Raw genomic sequence first — 23,793 nt, 5'->3', positions numbered from 1 at the left:
GGCGATCAGGGGGTTAAACCTTTATTGGGTAATAAACAGCGGGTATAAAAAACAAACTAACTAACCAGCGTCACCCGTAACACTTATACAGTGATCACTGGTGAAAGGGTTAACTAATGGGCAATCAGGGGGTTAAAACCTTTATTAGGTAGTATATGTGGGTACCTGACGTTATAAAAAGCTGACGGTGAACCTAAATACTTTCCAGGCTAACTAGCGTCACCTGTGACACTAATACGGCGATCAGAATAAAGATTACTTAGTGACACTGGCGACAGGGGTTAACTGGTGGGTGATCAAGGAATTAAACCTTTATTAGGGGGGGTTAGGGGGGTACCCTAGACCTAAAGGGGCCTACCACTAACTGCCCTACCACTTATAACAGTCACAAATGACACCAATGCAGTAATCAGTAAAAAAACAAAAACTGCTATTGGTGTCACTTTGACAGGGGGTGCAGGGGGGGTGATCGGGGGGGGGGGGTTATGTGCCTATGTGTGCTAGTGTCAATGTAGTGTTGGTGCAGACTCACAGTAGATGACTTCTCTCCTCGGAAGCCGGTGTTCTGATGAGAAGTGTCCCCCTATCGGATAGTGTCCGCCCCGTACTGCGCAGGCGCAACGCTTGCGCAGTACGAAGGACAAGGAGACGCCGAAAGTCTCCGAAGTTGACCAGCTGACCATCAGCTGTACACGGCGCTTGGGCACTTAATAGTAAACGGTTTGTAAGAGGGCCCCTCGCGGGCTTGCTTCGCTCGCCTCGCTTCAGGCACGGCCCCGCTGCGCTCGGCATCTTTTTATTCTAACTCTATGTCCACTTGGATAGTGGGGCATGAACCTGGACTCAGGGCGCCGTGTACAGCTGCCAATCAGCTGTTGAACTTCAGAGACTTTCGGTATCTCGTTTGTCCTCCGTACTGCGCCTGCGCAGTACAGGGCGGACACTATCCGATGGGGGATAGTATTTGACAAGACACCGGAACGAAAAGGCTTCACGAGGAGAGATGACATGACTTCCTCTGCTTCTGTTTACATTATAGAAGCAGAGGAAGCTTCTCATTTGCCAGGAGCGATGGCGGAAGGCCGGACCGCTCTTGGAATGATGCTGACCGCCTCGGGCACCAGGGGGGGGGGCGCGGTAGCGCCCCCCAGCCCGCGGGAGGGGAGTAACATACCCATACATTACTCTGCCTGCCCGTGCCATTCTGCCGCAGTATATCTGCGTGAGGCGGTCGGCAAGTGGTTAAGCTGTCTACTATGACCTCCAAAAAAATGGACACCGGCACCGACCACAAAGTTTGATCAACATAAAATATTATTTTTTTACGTATAAAAACATAAATCACAACATTAATTATCAAAGCAATAGAGGAAGGTCAATACAGCAATACAATACCTGTAGACTTCCAGACTGATAACCGGTTAAAGAGTATGTTTCACAGATTTATACAATCCTCAACAGTTTCGCGATCATAGGACTGCTTCTTCAGGAGGATATGATGGGACTGTGACGTAATAAGGGGCGGGGTCACCGGGTGACCACGCCCCATCCCTATAAAAGTCATTGCGGACCGCGCACACGGCATTACAGTGGGAGAGAGCGTCGTGTCAACATCGGAAGAAGAAAAGAGGGAAGAAGACAGCGGAGAAGACCGGCCACCACTAGCAAAAGAGCCGGCAAAAGAGCAGAAGATAGTGGAGGAGCCCGGCAGAAGATACCGGAGAGCGGGAGAAGAACCGGAGAGCACGGAGAAGAAGCCGGAGAGCGCGGAGAAGAAGGACGAGACCCCCAAAGTTGGAAGAAGACCCCCGGAGCTGCTTAATAAATTACTTTAAAAACCTGTCGTGTGTTTTTTTTATTGACACTTTTTTTCCTAGGTGATTGGGTATGGGTACGATATACCCCATACTCATTCACATAGGGTGGGGGGCCAGAATCTGGGGGCCCCCTTATTAAAGGGGGCTCCCGGATTCCAATAAGCCCCCCGCCCACAGACCCAGACAACCAACGGCCAGGGTTGTCGGGAAGAGGCCCTTGTCCTCATCAACATGAGGACAAGGTGCATTGCGGTGGGGGGTGCGCAGGGCGCCCCCTGCCCAAAAGCACCCACACCCCATGTTGAGGGCATGCGGCCTGGTACGATTCAGGAGGGGGGGGCGCTCGCTAGTCCCCACCCACTTTCCTGACCGGCCGGGCTGCATGCTCGGATAAGGGTCTGGTATGGATTTGGGGGTGGACCCCCACGCCATTTTTTCGGCATAGGGGTTTCCCCTTAAAATCCATACCAGACCCAGGGGCCTGGTATGCTCCTGGAGGGGGAACCCATGCCAGTTTTTTCATTTAAAATTTTTATTTTTTTTATTTAAAATTTGCTGTGGAGTTCCCCCTCAAGATTCATACCATACACAGTGCCTGGTATTGGCGGGGATCGGATCCCCGTTCATTGAAAGTCGGACACATGTTGGCTTCAAGTTGCAGGGCAAAGTCGGATCCAAAGTAGGACGGCTGTCGTGTCGCACCAGTGTGAACCCAGCCTAAGTCTCAAAACCAGAGCCCTGTTGAGCTCTCTTCCTGGTTATTTAAAGTCCACCTGAGTGTAGGCTCAAGTGGACCAGAACATCCGGACTGGAACCTAGCCTGCCACAGAGGCTGGAAAAACCCAGGCCGGATTCAGGTTTAATCCCCTACAACAGAAAGAATGCGAGGTGAAATGTAGCGATTATCCACTATATCACCTCGCATACCGTCACATATCCTCCCCCTCTGCTCAAGCCCCTGTGGCTGACCAATTGACCCAAGCATACAATGCATACGGGAGAGAGCATCTGCATTGTTTTGGAGCTTTCCTGGCCGATGCTCTACTGTAAACTTAAAGGGCTGTAGAGCCAGGAACCATCTTGTCACGCCAGCATTTTTCTCCCTGTTGTCACACATCCACTTTAGGGGAGCATGATGACCAGCTTAAATGACCTACCCAACAAGTAATACTTCAGGGACTCCCAGGCCCATTTAATAGCGAGACACTCCTTCTCGACAATAGTATAGTCTTTTTCATGCTTATTCAGTTTTCGGCTCAGGTATACAACCGGGTTCTCCTCACCATCTCTGTTCTGGGATAGTACAGAACCTAGGTCCGGGGTCACCAGCACCGGTAGTACACAAAGGGTCTGTTTTAACTTCTGAAACGCTTCTTCGGCTTCAGGATTCCATTTGACCATGACGGACCCTCTACCCTTCGTCAGGTCGGTCAGAGGGACGGCAATGGTGGCAAAGTCGGGTATAAACTGTCGGTAATACCCGTAATGCCTAGGAAGGCCCGAACTTGTTTCTTGTTTACTGGATGGGGCCACTTTTGAATTGCCTCAGTCCTTTTGGTCTGAGGCTTGACAAGTCCCCGGCCAATAACGTACCTAAGGTACTTGGCTTCTTCCAGGCCTATGGCACACTTTTTTGGGTTGGCCGTGAGACCCGCTTCCCTAAGGGAATCTACCACTGCTTGTACACGGGGCAGGTGCGATTCCCAATCTGGGCTGTGGATGACCACATCGTCCAAACAAGCAGCCGCATATGAGCGATGTGGTCTGAAAGTTTTGTCCATCATTTGCTGGAACGATGCAGGGGCCCTGTGCAGACCAAAAGGCATCCGCTTGTACTGAAACGAGCCCTCAGGAGTGGAAAAGGCAGTCTTCTCCTTGGCCGATTCAGTTAGCCGATTCAGTCAGTTATTTTGCCAATAGCCTTTCGTTAAGTCTAGGGTTGTTATGTAGCGAGACTGTCCCAACCTGTCCACGAGTTCCTCGACCCAAGGCATTGGGTGTGCATCGAACTTAGACACACTGTTGAGTTTCCTGAAGTCATTACAAAACCTGATAGTGCCATCAGGTTTTGGGATCAGCACTATGGGGCTCGACCACTCACTGTGGGACTCTTCAATCACGTCCAGCTCTAACATATTTTTGATTTATTTTGCGACTGCCTCTCGCCTGGCCTTTGGGATTCTATATGGCTTTACATTTACCCGAACCCCTGGTTCCGTCACTATGTCATGCTGGATCACCTTGGTCAGTCCGGGTAAGGGGGAGAAAAAGTCTCTGTTTTTGTGCACAAACGCCCTAACGTCACTTTGTTGTGCCACGGACAGGGAATCCGTTATGGGGACGTCAGGTGCAGTGGTGTATTTAGGTTTTGTGCTGCCCTAGGCCTGCCTAAACTTTCCCTTTCCTGTCAATGCCATGGCCCTTCCTGTTTAAGACCCGCCCTGTCATCTGTAAACCACACCCTTTCCTCTTTAGGCCCCACCTTTTCTTCTTAGAGCTCCACCTCTTTCTCTCTGTACATTAACCACCTCCCACCCGGCCACTGCATATAAAAGGCCGGGTGGTCATTTCCTTGTCCTGAGTGGACGTTCAGGAACGTCCCTCAGAGCGAGTGCTTGCAGCACGGCCACAAGGCGCGCTGCGGCTTGATCCTGTGATCATTATGATCACAGAATCCAGCTGAGCAAAGATCGGGATATGGGCGCTGTGATCGGCCCTCCCGATCAAGTGACGGCTGTGTCCAATCACAGCCGTCACAATGTAAACAGACGCATGTCTCTGTGACAGTTCTCCCTGCCGAGCTCAGTGCAGGGGGTGGGGGGAACTGCAGATCTGTGACCGCTCTCTGTGCGAGAATGATTTTACACAGAGAGCTGTTACAGATCACCCCACAAACAGTACACCAAGCACCACTGTGCCCCATAAAACATCTGTCTGTCCCCCATCACTGCCAACACCAAATAAACACTGATTTGGGTTTTTTTTACCAAAGAAATGTAGCAGCATCATTTTTGGTCAAAATTTATCAAATAACTTATTTGCAAAATTTTATAACAGAAACTAAGAAAAATTCTTTTTTTCTTGAAAATTTTCGGTCCTTTTTTATTTTTAGCGTAAAAAATAAAAACCCCAGCAGTGATTAAATAACACCAAAGAAAAGCTCTATTTGTGTGAAAAAAATGATAAAAATGTAATTTGATTACAGTGTAGTATGACGGCGCAATTATCATTCAAAATGTGACAGCGCTGAAAGCTAAAAATTGGTCTGGGAAGGGGGGGGGGGTGAAAGTGCCCAGTATTGAAGTGGTTAAAAGTGGGTACCAAGTGCAGCCTCGTTAGTGCCCATCAGTGCAGCCTCGTCAGTGCCCATCAATGCAGCCTCATCAGTGCCCATCAATGCAGCCTCATCAGTGCTCATCAAAGCAGCCCCATCAGTGCCCATCAAAGCAGCCCCATCAGTGCCCATCAAAGCAGCCCCATCAGTGCCCATCAAAGCAGCCCCATCAAAGCAGCCTCATCAGTGCCCATCAGCACAGCGTCATCAGTGCCCATCAGTGTAGCCTCATTACTGCCCATCAAAGCAGCCTCATCAGTGCCCATCAATGCAGCCTCACCAACAATACCAGTACCCATCAGCGCAGCCTTGTCAGTGCCCATCAATGCAGCCTGATCAGTGCCCATCAGTGCAGCCTCATCAGTGCCCAATAAGGGTCTCCAATTGCATTCTAATAATACCAAATTATGTGCGCAGACTGCAGTTCCTATTTAGGCACCCATTCACATTAGGCCGATTTGACATGTGAAATCGCATGCCAAATCGTCAGCTGTTGCCAGCAATGGCACTGTCTGAATTGGTGCCACGCTGACTTTGCGGCAGTGCCCCGATTCCCAAAAGTAGTTCCTGTGCTACTTTTGGCGAATTAGGGGGTGATTTGAATAGCCATGTGTGCATGAACCCGCACAGATGTCTGTCAAATCGCCCCCCGAAGTCGGACTACATTGCTGGTTTGAAATTGTGCGAGTTCAGCTGAACTTGCATAGTTTCTAACCTGTATCAGTGTGAACCTGGGCTGAATGTAGTCAGCAGGATGGGTAATACAATTCAGACTGATCTATGATCAGAAATTACAATTTTCTTCATATGTCAGAAGGCAGCATTAAGCTGGGTTCACACCTATGTGAATTGAATGTGACTGGCTCTCTATCGAGCTGGTTCACAAATCTCTGGGGCGGCTGCGGAGCACACTGCACAGAAACGCTGTGTGTCTTTGGCTCCGTTTCAGGGCCAAATTCAGGCAAAGATTTGGTCGTGATTCGTCCCTGAAATGGAGAACAGGGATGCACAGCGTTCCTGTGCAATCCGAGGCCGGTTCCAGTGTGAACTGAGCCTAATGCCGCGTACACACGAGCGGACTTTCTATCCTACTTGGTCCGGCACACTTTCCGACGGACTTTGTCCGCCAGGTGCGCCGGACTTTAAAACGGACGGACTTGCCCACACACGCCGGGACTTTCCGGCGGGCTAAGTCCGCCCGTCTTTCCGACGGACTTTCGCCGGAGTTCCGGCGGACTTTCAGAATGAACGGACTTGCCCACACACGGACAAGTCCGTTCATTTTGAACGTGACTCAGGTGCGACGGGACTAGAAAAGGATGTCAATCTTGCCGCTTTTATCGGCGAGATTGACACCTTACTAGCCCCGTCGCGGGGCATACCAGGCCCTTAGGTCTGGTATGGATTATAAAGGGGAACCCCGCTACGCCGAAAAAACGGCGTGGGGTCCCCCTAAAATCCATACCAGACCCCGATCCGAGCACGCAGCCTGGCCGGTCAGGAAAGGGGGTGGGGACGAGCGAGCGCCCCCCCCCCCCCCTCCTGAACCGTACCAGGCCGCATGCCCTCAACATGGGGGGTGGGTGCTTTGGGGGAGGGGGGCGCCCTGCGCCCCCCCCCCCCAAAGCACCTTGTCCCCATGTTGATGAGGACAAGGGCCTCTTCCCGACAACCCTGGCCGTTGGTTGTCGGGGTCTGCGGGCGGGGGCTTATCGGAATCTGGGAGCCCCCTTTAATAAGGGGGCCCCCAGATCCCGGCCCCCCACCCTATGTAAATGAGTATGGGGTACATGGTACCCCTACCCATTTACCTAGGAAAAAAGTGTAAGTAATAAAACACACTACACAGGTTTTTAAAATATTTTATTAAACAGCTCCGGGGGGGGGGGGGATCTTCCTCCGGCTTCGGGGGTCTTCTTCCGGCTTCGGGGGTCCCTCCGCTTCATCTTCTCCCGGCGTCCGGTTGGTTCTTCTCCGCTCTCTTCTCCCGGTGTTCCTGTTCTTCGGCCGGCTCCTCTGCTGTCTTCAAGTAGCTCTCTTGCCAGCAGAGGTCCGGACTTCTGGGCTTCTGGGCTTCTGGGCTTCTGGGCTTCTCTTCCACCAGATGTTGACACGACGCTCTCTCCTGCTGGACTGCTCTCCGAGGGCTGCGTTGTGACTTATATAGGTGGAGACCCCGCCCCCTTTTGATGTCACAGTCCCTGGGCATGCTGGGACTGTGACGTTTTAGGGGGCGTGGTCAACATCACCCAGTGACCACGCCCCCTAAAACGTCACAGTCCCAGCATGCCCAGGGACTGTGACATCAAAAGGGGGCGGGGTCTCCGCCTATATAAGTCACAACGCAGCCCTCAGAGAGCAGTCCAGCCGGAGAGAGCGTCGTGTCAACATCTGGAGAAGAGAAGAAGCTCAGAAGCCCAGAAGTCCGGACCTCTGCTGGCAAGAGAGCTACCTGAAGACAGCAGAGGAGCCGGCCGAAGAACTGGAACACCGGGAGAAGAACCAACCGGACGCCGGGAGAAGATGAAGCGGAGGGACCCCCGAAGCCGGAAGAAGACCCCCGAAGCCGGAGGAAGATCCCCCCCCGGAGCTGTTTAATAAAATATTTTAAAAACCTGTGTAGTGTGTTTTATTACTTACACTTTTTTCCTAGGTAAATGGGTAGGGGTACCATGTACCCCATACTCATTTACATAGGGTGGGGGGCCGGGATCTGGGGGCCCCCTTATTAAAGGGGGCTCCCAGATTCCGATAAGCCCCCGCCCGCAGACCCCGACAACCAACGGCCAGGGTTGTCGGGAAGAGGCCCTTGTCCTCATCAACATGGGGACAAGGTGCTTTGGGGGGGGGGGCGCAGGGCGCCCCCCTCCCCCAAAGCACCCACCCCCATGTTGAGGGCATGCGGCCTGGTACGGTTCAGGAGGGGGGGGGCGCTCGCTCGTCCCCACCCCCTTTCCTGTAGGCCAGGCTGCGTGCTCGGATCGAGGTCTGGTATGGATTTTAGGGGGGACCCCACGCCGTTTTTTTCGGCGTAGGGGCTTCCCTTTATAATCCATACCAGACCTAAGGGCCTGGTATGCCCCGCGCTCGCCGCAATAGGAAAATGTGTTTTTCCTATTGCAGCGAGCGTGAGATGCAATACCCTGCCCTCGTGTTGTATCTGGTCCGTCGGACCAGCCTACACACGAGCGGGCTTTCCGTCGGACCAGCACACACACGAGCGGACTTTCCGCCCGAAACTGAGTCCGGCGGAAAGATTTAGAACTTTCTTCAAATCTAGGTCCGGCGGGCTTTTGGGAAAAAGTCAGCCGGAAAAGTCCGCCGGTGCCTACACACGGGCGGATTGTCCGGCACACTCTGGTCCGCCGGACCAAGTATGCCGGAAAGTCCGACCGTGTGTACGCGGCATAAGCCTAGGTTCACATTGGAGCAATTTGTCATGCGATTTGAGAGATCAAATCGCATGACAAGTCGCAGCCTATTGGAGGCAATGGCACTGTTCCAATCGATGCGACACCGATTTTGCGGCGTCACACCGATTTGCAAAAGTAGTTCCTGCACTACTTTTGCCGATTTCAGGTGCGACTTCAATAGACATCTGTGAATGAAGCCACACAGATGTCTACCAAGTAGCACCTGAAATCGCGCTGACCTTGCTACTTTGAAATCGCACTACTTCAAGTGAAATAGCGTGATTTCAAAGTAGCATCAATGTGAACCAGGGCAAAGAGATACAAGTAGCTATGAAAGGTTAACCACATATACAAGCAGACACTAAGGTGTTAAATGCCATTGATTCCAGAAGCACCAGACTGCAGATATTGAGCTGTAAAGAGTTAACCATATATGTAAGCAGCAGTGTACATGTGTCCATTGAAGCAGAGTAGTAAAGCACAGCAATGACACAAAGGGTTAAATATCAGAGAGTCTGGATTTCAGATAACAGGGAGATGATAGGAGAAACAAAGTCAGAGCACAGATAAGCCCTGTGTGAGGTTTTCAAGGAGAGACAGTGAAGAGGATCAGTATTTTACTCTCACCCTCCAGGATATGCAGACTGTAGCTGGGTCTGCCCACTGAAGCCACAATCCCAGTGGCCCCAGAATCACAACACAGGAGAAGATGCTGACAAGTTCTCTCTCTCTCCTGTCTGTGCAGAGGGGAGGGGGAGGGGGGAACTGTGAGCACACGCTGTGCTCCATGTGAGAGACGCTGCTGCAGCCAGCAACCTCCGGCAATGAATAGACTGACTCGGGAGGCAGAGGGGAGGCTTTTTTCGTGCGGGGGGGGACGGCGCCGGCCGCCGCCCCCCCCCACAAAGTGCCGCCCTAGGCCCGGGCCTTGTTGGCCTAGGCCAAAACACAGCACTGGTCAGGAGTCACCGGTACCTGGTCCGTTGGAGATGGGGAAGCGGGCAGTAAAGTCTCTCTGTCCTTCCAGGGCTTTAAGAGATTCACATGATAAATTTGGTGTGGTTTCCTTTTCCCTGGCTTGTAGACTTTGTAGTTTACCTCCCCCACCTTTTCAACAACCTCAAAGGGACCCTGCCATTTGGCTAGGAACTTACTTTCCACCGTGGGAACCAGTACCAACACTCTGTCCCCGGGGCTGAAAGTACGGACCTTGGCACCCCGATCATAGACCCTCCTCTGGGCCTCCTGGGCTCGCTCCATATGTTCTCGCACCAGGGGCAGGACAGCTGCGATTCGATCCTGCATCAAGGAGACATGCTCTATGATTCTTCTACCATCCGTTTGGGAGTGGTAGACAGAGGTACAGAGATGGGAGATTTTGTATGATCTACACAGTTCCTTGGTAACCCTGGACATAAATGGGGTACCGGTTATGATCACTTTTGGGATCCCCACTCGGCTAAACACCTGGACCAACTCCTTGGCGATAGTCTTGGTGGAGTTGTTGTGCAAGGGTATGGCCTCGGGATAGTGCGTTGCATAATCCAGGATCACCAGAATATGCTGGTGACCTTGGGCAGATTTCACAACCGGCCCCACAAGGTCCATGCCAATCCTCTCAAAAGGGACCTCGATTATTGTTAGAGGGACAAGGGGGCTGCGAAAATGGGGCGACGGTGCCGACATTTGGCACTCAGGGCACAATCCGCAGTACTCCTTGGCATCTGCATACACCCCAAGCCAGAAAAATCTCTGGGCGATGCTCTCCCTGTTTTTTTCAATACCGAGATGTCCCCTACATGACCATGGGCCAGGTCTAGCACCACCCTGCGTCCTCTCCACGTTTTACCACTTGATACAATAAATTGTTTTTAATGGCCATGTAGGGGAAAGTCACCCCCCAGTTAGGATCTATGGGTTCCCCATCCAACATCTTAACGTTTTCCCTGGCTCTTATGAGGGTGGCATCTTGCAGTTGCTCGGTACAGAAGTCCTCTTTCCTGACCTCTAAGTCGGGTACCACATTCTGGTTACTCTTATTGTCAGGGTCAGAGGTGTTCTCTCCCCAATAAAGCCTTATGAAGCAGTGAAGGTACCACCCCACTGAATGTGTTACACTGCCCCAGGGGGTATCAACCTCAACCACCACTGTCTGGTAGTCCCGAGTGTCCCCATGGATGCAAATTACCCCTCTTCTGTGAATGATCGCAGGTGGCGGGTGGCCATCGCATCGCCGTCCCGCTAATTGGCTCCCGCTGTGTCCAATCACAACGGGAGCAGGGCTCATTCACTTAAACAAATCATGTTTGGTGGTGGTACTGTCTGCTGAACACAACAGGGGGTATAATTTTTGCTGCGATATGTCACCTCCTCACCCCTAAAAACCCAAACCATTGCGCCACAACCGCATGCACTCAATCTCAGTTGAATGAGTTGCGTTTCGCGCAGTAGTGTGTGTAGAATATGATAGGGAGAGGTAACTTTTGCTGCGCTGTGATGAAAAGCGTTGTAGCATGTGTACACCCCAGTCTGCTGCCCTTGCAGCTTAAGGGGGAGCAGTTGGGGGGGTTTGAGGCAGTAAAGACTTGGTTCAATGACAGGTTTTTAGCAAGAGAAAAGCAGCATTACAATTGCACCTATAGCCTCTTTTGCTTTGGCTACAATATTAGAGTAGAATATTAATTTATTCTGGCTATTGAAATGAATGACGCTCTTAGCATTAACGTGCATTTAGGCGTTTTTTCTGCCCAAACGATTTTTTTTTTTTTTTTTGCATGGCACATAGGCTAATATAAGTGATGTTTTAATAAATGGCAGAGTCGCGTTATTGACGCCCCGTGTGCCTGAGAGCTAATAATGGCCATGGTTATCCTGTTGCTTCTTCTACATGAGTGACTATTACCACTACATCCACGCATGCGCAGTGCCGGGACTTTTCGGGATATAAAACATTGAAAATATTGGCCAGCTGCTGAGAGATGAACCGCCATGTCAGTCAGCTTCTCCCGCCCGTAGACGTTGGGTTCACCTTTATCCCTATCCCTGTCCAGCAGCGGTGTTGTCCACGTCTCCATCTCTCCTGTGTTCTCAGTGTGTCCCTCAGAGTGACAGCTCAGCTCCCTCCCCGCAGCAGCTCTGCCCTGTATAACCCCCTCGCCTCCATCAGCAGGAGGGGGAGGGGAGATCCTCTGTCATCCTGTGAGGAGGGAGAGACTTACACACTGAAAGCCTGAGAGACACAGGAGGGAAGGGTCCGGCCATTGCCAGGGATTCCCGGCCCCACCACCAAATGAATGGCGTGGCTTTCTGCCTGGTGGGATCCCCGACCGCTGCCGTAGCTCAGGTAGGAGAGCCGTGTGGTGGCACCGGGCGCCTCAGGGTTGGGAGGGTGGGGTGGCGGTGGGCGCAGTTCTTGTCTGGAAGTAGCTGGGTGGAGAGGGGCCTGTCCTACATATTACAGTCTATGGGAGGCACAGACATTACAAGGAGCTCAGTGTACATTCTATGGATGTGTCCTACGCATTACAGTCTATGGGAGGCACAGACATTACAAGGAGCTCAGTGTACATTCTATGGATGTGTCCTACACATTACAGTCTATGGGAGGCACAGACATTGGATTCCAGGCATCGGTCCTATATACTTCATCTACTCTGTACTCCACACAACCTAAGGAACTCAATGTGTATACTCTGTGTTGTACATACTCCTCTATATACTCTGTGTTGTACATACTCCTCTATATACTCTGTGTTGTACGCACGCCATCATATACTCTGTGTTGTACGCACGCCATCATATACTCTGTGTTGTACGCACGCCATCATATACTCTGTGTTGTACGCACGCCATCATATACTCTGTGTTGTACGCACGCCATCATATACTCTGTGTTGTACGCACGCCATCATATACTCTGTGTTGTACGCACGCCACCATATACTCTGTGTTGTATGCGCTCCGCCATATACTCTGTGTTGTACGCGCTCCGCCATATGCTCTGTGTTGTACGCGCTCCGCCTTTCTGGCATCAACACTTCACTTTTTATTTCTTCATTCCTATGGCTCTCTAGTATCCGAAGGTTTTGTAAAGATGAGTTTCTGAGATGAGTTCAGCACATACATACATACCATATTTTTCGCTCCATAAGACGCGCCTAGGTTTTAGAGGAGGAAAAAAATATTCTGCACCAAATGCTGCTGATTTGGAGCACGGGAGAGGATGCCCACGTCCCCAATTGATATACAATAGTTTGTAACTTACACAACCAATCAAAGCTGATACCTAAAAATAGGCATCTATCAAGTGTGCCAGATAGCTTCCAGGCAGCAAACAAATATCACCGTCACCAAATTCAGTATAATATTATACACACATACACACACACACACACACTTTTCACTCTTTTCACTCTTTGTTATATTGCAGCCATTTGCTAAAATCATTTAAGTTCATTTTTTTTCCTCATTAATGTACACACAGCACCCCATATTGACAGAAAAACACAGAATTGTTGACATTTTTGCAGATTTATTAAAAAAGAAAAACTGAAATATCACATGGTCCTAAATATTCAGACCCATTCCTCAGTATTTAGTAGAAGCACCCTTTTGAACTAATACAACCATAAGTATTTTTGGGAAAGATGCAACAAGTTTTTCACACCTGGATTTGGGGATCCTCTGCCATTCCTCCTTGGAGATCCTCTCCAGTCCTGTCAGGTTGGATGGTAAATGTTGGTGGACAGCCATTTGTAGGTCTCTCCAGAGATGCTTAATTGGGTTTAAGTCAGGGTTCTGGCTGGGCCATTCAGAAACAGTCACGGAGTTGTTCTGAAGCCACTCCTTGATTATTTTAGCTGCGTGCTTAGTTTAGGGTCATTGTCTTGTTGGAAGGTAAACCTTTGGCCCAGTCTGAGGTCATGAGCACGCTGGAGAAGGTTTTCATCGAGGATATCCCTGTACTTGGCCGCATTCATCTTTCCCTCGATTGCAGCCAGTTGTCCTGTCCTTGCAGCTGAAAAACACCACCACAGCATGATGCTGCCGCCACCATGCTTCACTGTTGGGACTGTATTGGACAGGTGATGAGCAGTGCCTGGTTTTCTCCACACATACCGCTTAGAATTAAGGCCAAAAAGTTCTATCTTGGTCTCATCAGACCAGAGTCCTTTCAGGTATTTTTTTTAGCAAACTCCATGCGGTTTCATGTATCTTGCACTGAGGAGAAGCTTCCTTCGGGCCACTCTGCCATAAAGCCCCTACTGGTGTAGGGCTGCAGTGATGGTTGACTTTCTACAACTTTCTCCCATCTCCCGGCTGCATCTCTGGAGCTCAGCCACAGTGATCTTTGGGTTCTTCTTTACCTCTCTCACCAAGGCTCTTCTCCCCCGATAGCTCAGTTTGGCCGGACGGCCAGCTCTAGGAAGGGTTCTGGTTGTCCCAAACGTCTTCCATTTAAGGATTATGGAGGCCATTGTGCTCTTAGGAACCTTAAGTGCAACAGAATTTTTTTTTTTTTAACCTTGGCCAGATCTGTGCTTCGCCACAATTCTGTCTCTGAGCTCTTCAGGCAGTTCCTTTTGACCTCATGATTCTCATTTGCTCTGACATGCACTGTGAGCTGTAAGGTCTTATATAGACAGGTGTGTGGCTTTCCTAATCAAGTCCAATCAGTATAATCAAACACAGCTGGACTCAAATGAAGGTGTAAAACCATCTCAAGGATGATCAGAAGAAATGGACAGCACAGGACAATGGACAGTTAAATATATGAGGGTCACAGCAAAGGGTCTGAATACTTAGGACCATGTGATATTTCAGTTTTTCTTTTTTAATAAATCTGCAAAAATGTCAACAATTCTGTGTTTTTCTGTCAATATGGGGTGCTGTGTGTACATTAATGAGGAAAAAGATGAACTTAAATGATTTTAGCAAATGGCTGCAATATAACAAAGAGTGAAAAATTTAAGGGGGTCTGAATAATTTCTGTCCCCACTGTGTATATGTCTGTGTGTAATAAAAAAAATATAAATATAAATAAATAAATAAATATATATATATACAACAACAAATTCACCATGCAGACTGTGAGCACAGCACTGCAGGTGCAGTCTGATAAGGAAAGACCTGAGAATGATACCTGTCGCCATGTACCAGTACACACATCACATGGTCACTCCAGCAGATGACACATTGGAGATGCCGGCCTCTTGTATTCCATGCTCGATCGGCATCTGACGTCCCGATCAAGCAGGGACGAAAAATCATCACTGCGCGTGCGGCAGTGACATTTACCCCAGCTAGCCTGCAGGACCCAGAAGACATAGCGGGGAAAGGAGAGGGGAGGTGCCCGATATTGTAACATGGCGGCGGCTGGTCAGTATTCGCTCCATAAGACGCACAGGCGTTTCCCCTCCTTTTTTGTCTTATACGTCCATACGTCTTATGGAGCAAAAAATACATTATATACATTTGTGAAAATGATCTCCTGTTGTGTTAGGCAAGCAGTGCTGTCTGCCAAATGTGACAAGTTAGAATTTTTGCGTATGTACAATCCCATCTTCTGGCCTTGCAGCTTAACCCTTTCATGACTAAGCCTATTTTTGAAATTTGGTGCTTACAAGTTAAAATCCGTATTTTTTTGCTAAAAAATTTACTTGGAACACCCAAACATTATATATATTTTTTTAGCAGAGAATCTAGAGAATACAATGGAGATTGTTGCAATATTTTATATCACACGGTATTTGTGCAGCAGTGTTTTAAACGCAAATTTTTGGGACAAGGGACACTTTCATGAATTTTAAAAAATCCAAACCATAAAGTTACCCCAATTTTTTTGTATAATGTGAAAGATGATGTTACGCCGAGTAAATAGATACCAAACATGTCACGCTTTTATAATTGCACGCACTCGTGGAATGGCAACAAACTACAGTACCTAAGAATTTCCATAGGCGACGCTTTAAATTTTTTTTACGGTTACCAGGTTAGAGTTACAGAGGAGGTTATCGTTTACATATGCGGGCGCGACTTCCGTATGCGTTTTCTTTGCTGCGCGAGCTCGTGGGGACGGGGGCGCTTTAAAAAAAAATTTTTTTTGATGACTTTTATTGCTGTCACAAGGAATGTAAACATCCCTTGTGACAGTAATAGGTGGTGACAGGTACTCTTTATGGAGGGATCGGCGGTCTAAAAGACCGCCGATCCCTCCTTTGCACTTCAAAGCATTCAGATCGCTGAAAACGGCGATTCTGAATACTGTGTATTTTTTTAAAACCAGCACCATTGGCAGCCGAGTAAACGGGAAGTGAAGTCATGACGTCGCTTCCGTGTTTACGAATAGGAGGCTGGAACGAAGCCACCCACGGCTTCGTTCCAGCCCACCCCCAGCCGCCGGAGGCAGCCGATTGGTCACCGGGCCTCCCGATCGAACGGGAGGCCCGGTAAGAGCGGCGGGAGGGGGGGACGTCCCCTCCTGCTCCTCCGGTATAATGCTTTTAGCCGCATCGGTTGTTATACTCGGATAGCCGATCACCAACAACAACGGTACCGGGATGATGCCTGCAGCTGCGGGCATCATCCCGGTATAATCCCGGAAAGCCGTGTACGCACATCTGCGTACGCTCGGCGGGAAGGAGTTAAGAGGAGAGGTTGGGGAGGCGATAAAAATGTCGTTCAACCACGCATTTTTAGCACCCGCTCCAAACGCAAGTTTAAACGAGGCCTAAGGTCCCATTTACATCAGGTGAAGTAGGATGGGTTTTTCCCATCCCCACTGCGCATATATAACAAAATCCATGTTAGCTAATGGGCATAGTTTCACACCAGGGATGAGCTTGGGAGTGTTTCTGATCATTGTCATACCAGTGCCAGTGTCGCCACAGTCAGCCAGCAACAGTGTTCCTGATTGCTGTCATACCACTGCCAGTGTCACCACAGTCAGCCAGCGACAGTGTTCCTAATCGCTGTCATACCATTGCCAGTGTCACCACAGTCAGCCAGAAACAAGTGTTCCTGATCACTGTCATACCAATGCCAGTGTCACTGCAGTCAGCCAGAAACAAGTGTTCCTTAACACTGTCATGCCAGTGCCACTGTCACCACAATCAGCCAGCAACAGTGTTCCTGATCGCTGTCATGTCAGTGCCAGTGTCACCACAGTCAGAAACCAGTGTTAGACCCCTTTCACACTGGGGTGGTAGGGGGCGTCGGCGGTAAAACAGCGCTATTTTTAGCGATGTTTTACCGCGGTATTCGGCCGCTAGCGGTGCGGTTTTAACCCCCTGCTGGCGGCCGAAAAAGGGTTAAAACCTCTCGTATAGCGCGGCTTTAGCCCCCCGCTGGCGGCCGAAAAAGGGTTAAAACCTCTCGTATAGCGCGGCTTTAGCCGCGGTATTACCGCGCTGTCCCATTGATTTCAATGGGAGGAGCGGTTTAGGAGCGTCCGCTCCTTCACCGCTCCAAAGATGCGGCTGACAGGAGATTTTTTCTTCTCCTGCCAGCGCACCGCTTCAGTGTGAAAGCCCTCGGGCTTTCACACTGAACAAACAGCGGAGGCTGTTTAGGGGCGGTTTGCAGGTGCTATTTTTAGCGCAATAACGCCTGCAAACCACCCCAGTGTGAAAGGGGCCTTACTGATCACTGTCATATCAGTGCCAGTGTCACCACAGTCAGCCAGAAACCAGTGTTACTGAGCGCCGTAATGCCAGTGTCACCACAGTCAGCCAGAAACAGTGTACCTGATTGCTGTCATACCAGTGCCAGTGTCACCACAGTCAGCCAGCAACAGTGTTCCTGATCACCACCATGCCAGTGTCACTAGAGTAAGCCAGCAACAGTGTTCCTGATCACTGTCATACCAGTGCCAGTGACCACAATCAGCCAACAACAGTGTTCCTGATCACCATCATGCAAGTGTCACCACAGTAAGCCAGCAACAGTGTTCCTGATCGCTGTCATGCCAGTGTCACCACAGTCAGCCAGCAACAGTGCTCCTGATCACTGCCATACTAGTGCCAGTGTTACCACAGTCAGCCAGAAACAAGTATTCCTGATCACTGTTATGCCAGTGCCACTGTTACCACATTCAGACAGCAACAGTGTTCCTGATCAACACCACACCAGTCCCAGTGTCACCAGACCAGCGTACGGCCTCTTGCTAGCTAGGCGTCAAAAAAGTTGTTTTAAGGGCAATTTGACTTTTCTTTTTTTTTCTGCCTCTAAACACTCTTCTGTGTTAGCCTAGGTGCATGCATACACAGGTGAATGGGGCCACACCATAATTGCCTGTAGCTGTTTGTTGAGTGGTAGTGCAGGATTTACAGGGCTAATGCAGGGGGGCTGCACCACAACCGACATAACACATATCAGCTGCCTGTCATACAAGCTCTGAAAAGGGATCCGCCACAGATCACTCTTCAGTGTGTGACACAGATGTAAAAAAGCTCAAAAGTGCAATATTGGAAGTATAAATGCAAGCTATGGCAGGAATGAAAAGATTGTGTCTTTACAGACAGTAGATAGAATTGTTGATAATACAGAATTGTGGTTATAGACACGAAAGGGCTGGTCATACAGGATTAAAGCTGCTCACCAGCTTCACTTAAACTCTTTCCTACACTAACCAGTATGCCAGCTAGGTGTGCTGTATAAACTGTATTTAGCCTCAGCTACATACAGTATCCCGCACTTTGTTGCAGTTATGGGACGTGAACATCCCGTTTCACATGGCGGGTGGATGAGGTCCAGATCTCTGCCTCAGCCAATGGGAGGAAGCTTTGTATTCATTTAGAGCAGTGGTTTCCAAACTGTAGCCCTGAGGCTGGATGCAGTCCTTTGCGTGCCTTTATCTGGCCCTTGAGGCACTATTCCTCCCACTGACACCAACAATGGGGCATAATTCCTTCCACTGACAACAAAAATGGGGCACTATTCCCCCAGTGACACCTACTATTTCTCTCCCTAATACCAAAGATCGGCATTTCTTACTCCCACTGTGCACAATCTGGCTCCCCTAAAATCTGGCCCTTTCTTTAGAAAGTTTGGAGACCTCTGATTTAGAGAATACAAAGCTGCCTATGAATGGTTGTACACCGCTCAGCCCAATTTGATTTTGTTCCAGGTGTGGCATGGGATGTTTGTGTCCTATAGCAGTAACAACATGCTGTATATGTATCTAAGGCTACATACAGTTTATACAGCACAGCAGGTGCACCTGTTAGTGTAGAAAAGGGTTTGCTTGTGCCATCTTGGCCCAAATGAACTTAAAAATAAAGCTGGAGCTCGGCTTTTAATTTTAGACCCCATTCATACCTAAGTGCTTTTGAGCTTCAGGCTACAAGACACTCAGCAGTGTAAATACTGTATTTTTTAATAGTGGCTGTGTGCATATGAGTGCTTAGACGCCTGACACTCCAAAAGGTAGGAGAGCTTGAACTGGTTGAACTAGATGGACTTGTGTCTTTTTTTTTTTTTTTTTTTTTTTTATCCCATCTAACTATATAACTTTGAGCTGCTTTGGAGGCAGAATTGGTTGTTCTTGGACATAGACTTGAATGGGAATGCCTGCAAATGTGAAGATTGAATATCTTTTGCATGTTTTTTTGGGCAATTTTAGTCCTTTAAGAACTGGTCTCCCACTAGTGCTTATTGGCTTAAACAAAAACAAGTGACACTTGAACATGTGTAAAATGCTTGAAATACACTTCTAAATCACTTGTATATGCCGAAAAATGCAAAAAAAATAAAAAAAAACACACCTGAGAATTATTGTTCTTAGGAATTAATGCAGCGTTAGGACTCATTCCCACTGAAGCTCCTGAATTTAGCTTTTCTAAACAAAGGAGCAGTAATCTGGGAGTATAAACAACATATATGCCCCCCAGATCACTTTTTCCTTGGTTTAAATGTTTCTGCTTTAAAGCAGGTTTAGTTGCATTTAGTCAGGTTTACGTACATTTACTGGCATCTAGAGTGTGTAAGTGGATCCTTGACACACAGAATTCTGTTTTCACTAAACTCAGCTAAACTGATTGTGCATTCACCTGCATTTAGGTGCAATGTTAATGACACTATTAAAAAATAATTGAGCGCATTAACTGTATATGGGTATAGAAATGCCCTCCAAACACACATAAACCCAGTGCAAGTGTGAATGAGGCCTGTGTGTTGAAATATGTACTTTTATATCTTTTATACTTCCCTAGTACATGCCTGAACATATAAAATTGAAACTTGCATACCCACATATCATTAACAATTCTATATTTAAACGCACACAGAAGACAGAAATGTCAAGTAAATGAAACCACAATAAACTTGTTATGAGTAGGCCAGGCATTTCACTGTATGTGAGAGAAACCCTGACATAGAAAGCATGTTTCGCTCATCGTGCTGTAACATGTATTTTGCATGCCTGCCTTCTCAACCTGTTACTGGTAGTATCTATAGTGCAATTTTGAGGTTTGTATGAAAGTTTTTAACATCATTTTCTTTGCGTAGTGTATAGTTGTCATAAAAGTAAAGCTGGTCATCCACCAATAGAAAATTTTCCTTTTTGAAACCTTCCGCTTTCCAATCATCAGTGGGGTCAAATTAACTGTAGTGATGGGAAAATTCAAAGAAGGATGGAGAATTTTACCCAGTTACACCCAGTTTTACCCAGAACAGTGTATATGGTTTTTGTTTGGGAAATTAAATTGATTCAGAAGTCGAATGTTGCAAGCTAACTAAATTATGAAGTACTTTTGAACAAGTTTCTGTAGGAATTTTCCAACGTACTGACAAGTTGTGTTTTATTTATTTATTTTTTATATACTGATTATTGCAGTGTGGTGTGTTTTATGTATTTATTTATTTTCAGCAAAATGAACAGTTGCCAAAACATGCTGTAATTTGCCCTAATAATGTATGCAGTATCTTGTGCCCATTACAGAACGACTTTTTGTAAAGTCTTGTTTACTCCATTGTCTTGCAATAGCTCCCCCCCCCCCCCCACACAGGATCCATTATAATGCAACATTACAATATGCAAGTTGCACAGATGCATGAAAATGCAGCTTAATTTGACTCTTTAAAAAAAAAAAAAAAAAATAGTGTTCTGAAAACAATGTAGGCTTTGTATTCCTCATCATGCATACATCTTTGTGGGTATTGTTTCAATCTAGTCATTGCTCTGGAATGTCTTGTAAGAATTGTATATTTTTCTGCATAATCTGACCCTAAAGCGGAGCTAAACTTAACATTTAAAAACAAACATTTCAAAACATGTTAGCAGGTAGAGTTTTATAGCAATAGAGAATTTGCATGTCTCTTCTGTCAAAGAAAAAAACATTTTCCCTTCCTGCTGGCAATTAATATATTTGTACACTAAGTGCAGGTCACGATTCATGGAGCACAGCAAACTAGGAGGTTGCAAACTCTTTTGGGGACATGATGCAGATTCAGTTCTGCTTGTTTGCACTGTTATGCCAGGGTCTGTTCTTGTTGTGCTGCTGTTAAAGTGGTTGTAAACCCTTACAGACCACTTTGACCTACAGATAAGCCTAGATTAAGGCTTAACTTTAGGTCCAAGAAATATCTCCTAAACCTACACGGTTTAGGAGATATTTGCAAAAAGACAGACACTGCTGTCTATGGCGCATGCGCCGTAGACAGTGGTGCGCAGGCGCATTGAGCATGCTGCTGCTAACGGCGAGATGCATAGTAGCCCATTATGCTTTACCTTTGCAGGGAAACAAACCCCATCAGGGTTTACTTCCTCTTTAAGTTGGCCATACACTGTTAGGCTCCAAGCACACTAGGAGCAGAAAACGTCAACGTTTTTAACTTAAAAATGTGGCATAAAAGACGCAAATTGAAAGCATATTGTACAAAGTTTAGGCGAGTCTATGAGAGTTCAAGAGAATTTTGTTTATAGGTGTTTTTTGCACTACACGCCCCTCTGCAAAAGCCAGGAAATGATGTACAGTGACAACACACTTTCTTTTTTTTTTTTTTTTTTTTTTTTTACTAAAAAAACATTGAAACTTGACGTTCAGAACAGATAAGAGGAGTTTAGGAGAGACTGACGTTTTTACAGCTCCTAAGCTTCTCCAGAAAACGCGATTAATGAAGGGTTTTTTTTTCTGCCTCTGAACATCCCTGACAGAAAACGCCTGTAGTAGTCATAATGTGCAAAGACACATAGAACACAATAGAAGTGCTTCTAGAGGCAGGTGAAAAAAACGTCAAACGCCTATAGTATCAACGTTTTTTTAAGTCCAGTGTGCATGGAACCTTAGGCTTCGTTCACATTGGCGGCAGTACTTGCCATCCTCTGAAAAGCTATCTGCAGTGGATTGCTTTTCAAATGGCAGAATAGCAGTGGTTGGCAGGCGTTCAGGAGGTCATCCTGCCGTCGTCCTAAATGTTGTGGTACTGTTTTTTTTTTTTTCTAATCCCAAGGGATTTTCATGGTAAAAAAAATCATCCCAACCCTGAACCAAGTTTTTGGTTATGTAGTTGCGGTGCAATCCCATTGAACTCAGTTGGCGAGTTTGACAGGTGGTGCTGCCTGTCAGACTCTGCATCTTGAGTTTAAAGTGGATCTTGACCCTCTACATAAAGTTCCATCTCTCCAGCCCTCCTCTACACAAATAGTGGTTTTAATTAATATTTTTTCCCCCCTTTTTTGTGTAAACTGTGTGCCCCTCCCTATGCACATAATTTTCCTAAGTCTCTGGGTGCATAACCCTAACCCTCTGCACTGAAATACAGGTCTATGAGCCCATGTGAATGAAAGCTTATTGTAAAAATATCTATTATGCCTCATACACGCGGTCGGATTTTCCGACGGTAAATGTTCGATGGGAGCTTTTTGTCAGAAATTCCGATCGTGTGTAGGCTTCATGGGACATTTTTCCGTCGGAATTTCCGTTGCACAAAATTTAGATCTGGATCTCAAATTTTCCGACAACAAAATCCATTCTCGTAAATTCCGATAGTTAGGTACACAGTTCCGACGCACAAAGTGCTCAGAATAAATTACGAGACGGAAGTGCTCTGTCTGGTAAAACTAGCATTCGTAATGAAGATAGCACATTCGTCACGCTGCAATTTTTAAAATAGTTTGCTGCAGCGCATTCTCTTCTTCTTTATAATGCTAGAATAATGAAGTTGTTTTGCTGCTCATATTCACACAGAGTTCTCACCTGATTTCTTTATTATTTCTCGTGATCTCCTGAATAATATTTTTTTTTTTTTGTCAGATCTCCATGATAATGTTTCTAATTTTTGTTTATTTTTTTTTATTTTTTATTTTTTTATCAAGATCTCCTATTATTATATATATATTTTTTTCTAATGATCTCCATAATATTTTTTTTCGTTTTGTGTGTCAAGTTACCACAACACCATTATTATCTTGTATTTTTTAATCTCAAGGAGGTTGTTTGGTGTTGGTGTCCCTTGTTAATTTGACCTTGTATTTTGGAAATGTACCGGCCTACTCACAAACAAACTGCCCATTTTGAAGTAAAACACATAGCCAAGTATTTCTGAAAATAAAATAGCTATTTATTCTGGGTCATAACAAAATAAAGAGGAAGGCAACGCTGGAGAAACTGCTGAAATTGGCGAAGCTTTTTTACCCCAGGGCACACATCAACTATTTGCCAGCCAAAATTGGTGTCCTGAGGAGTCCATATAATAGTGAGCACAATCCGTTCCAGGTTTTCAAGAGATCAGGACCAGCAGCAGATGACATCTATGTCTCCAGGCTCTGGTCAACAGTCTGCATCTTTTGCCAGACCAGACTGAACCCAGGCCATCACTTTTTTGTCTTCCTTACACGCTTCCTTCCAGGCTGTGGCTGTGGTGTTGGAGGTGTGGCAGGTGGTGGAAGAGGGGGATGGTCCAACTCACACAGGTGGGTTTTTGTTATGAGTTGGCCCCTTAATCCCTTATTTTGGGTGATCACCATCATTTCCTCACACAAGAGGCGTTGGCCCTCCTCCATTTACTGCATTTTGTATGCAGTCATGCATGCAAAGGCCTCTTGGAGAGTGGGGTTGGCTTTGAGGGCCTCATTAGCCTTCCTAATCAGCCTGAGCGATGCCTCCTCCACGTTACTCCCCTTCCTGGCCCTTTTGTTTGGAAGGCGGAGGGAACGGACCTGGGATTCTTTGAGGCTCCTACTGGGCACGGCCACCTCCTGTCTGCCACATTCCCCCCGCCACCTCCTGTC

At 47.5% G+C, this 23,793-nt stretch overlaps 1 protein-coding gene across 1 annotated transcript in view; it reads left to right on the top strand.

Annotated features, from left to right (window-relative positions):
• The first annotated feature begins 11,507 nt into the window (after positions 1 to 11,507).
• The window catches only part of ARHGAP23 (Rho GTPase activating protein 23), a 529,546-nt gene continuing 517,260 nt past the window's right edge, over positions 11,508 to 23,793 (top strand). Inside the window, exon 1 of the mRNA XM_073608262.1 lies at positions 11,508 to 11,907. Coding sequence (XP_073464363.1) covers positions 11,854 to 11,907 — 54 coding nt within the window. The 5' untranslated portion in view covers positions 11,508 to 11,853. The remainder of the gene's footprint in view (positions 11,908 to 23,793) is intronic.

The sequence above is a fragment of the Aquarana catesbeiana genome, linkage group LG12 (assembly GCF_042186555.1).
Source record: "Aquarana catesbeiana isolate 2022-GZ linkage group LG12, ASM4218655v1, whole genome shotgun sequence".
Classification (NCBI taxonomy): Eukaryota; Metazoa; Chordata; class Amphibia; order Anura; family Ranidae; genus Aquarana; species Aquarana catesbeiana.
The sequence above is the reverse complement of the archived record's forward strand: the minus strand, read 5'-3'. Positions and strand labels throughout refer to the sequence as shown.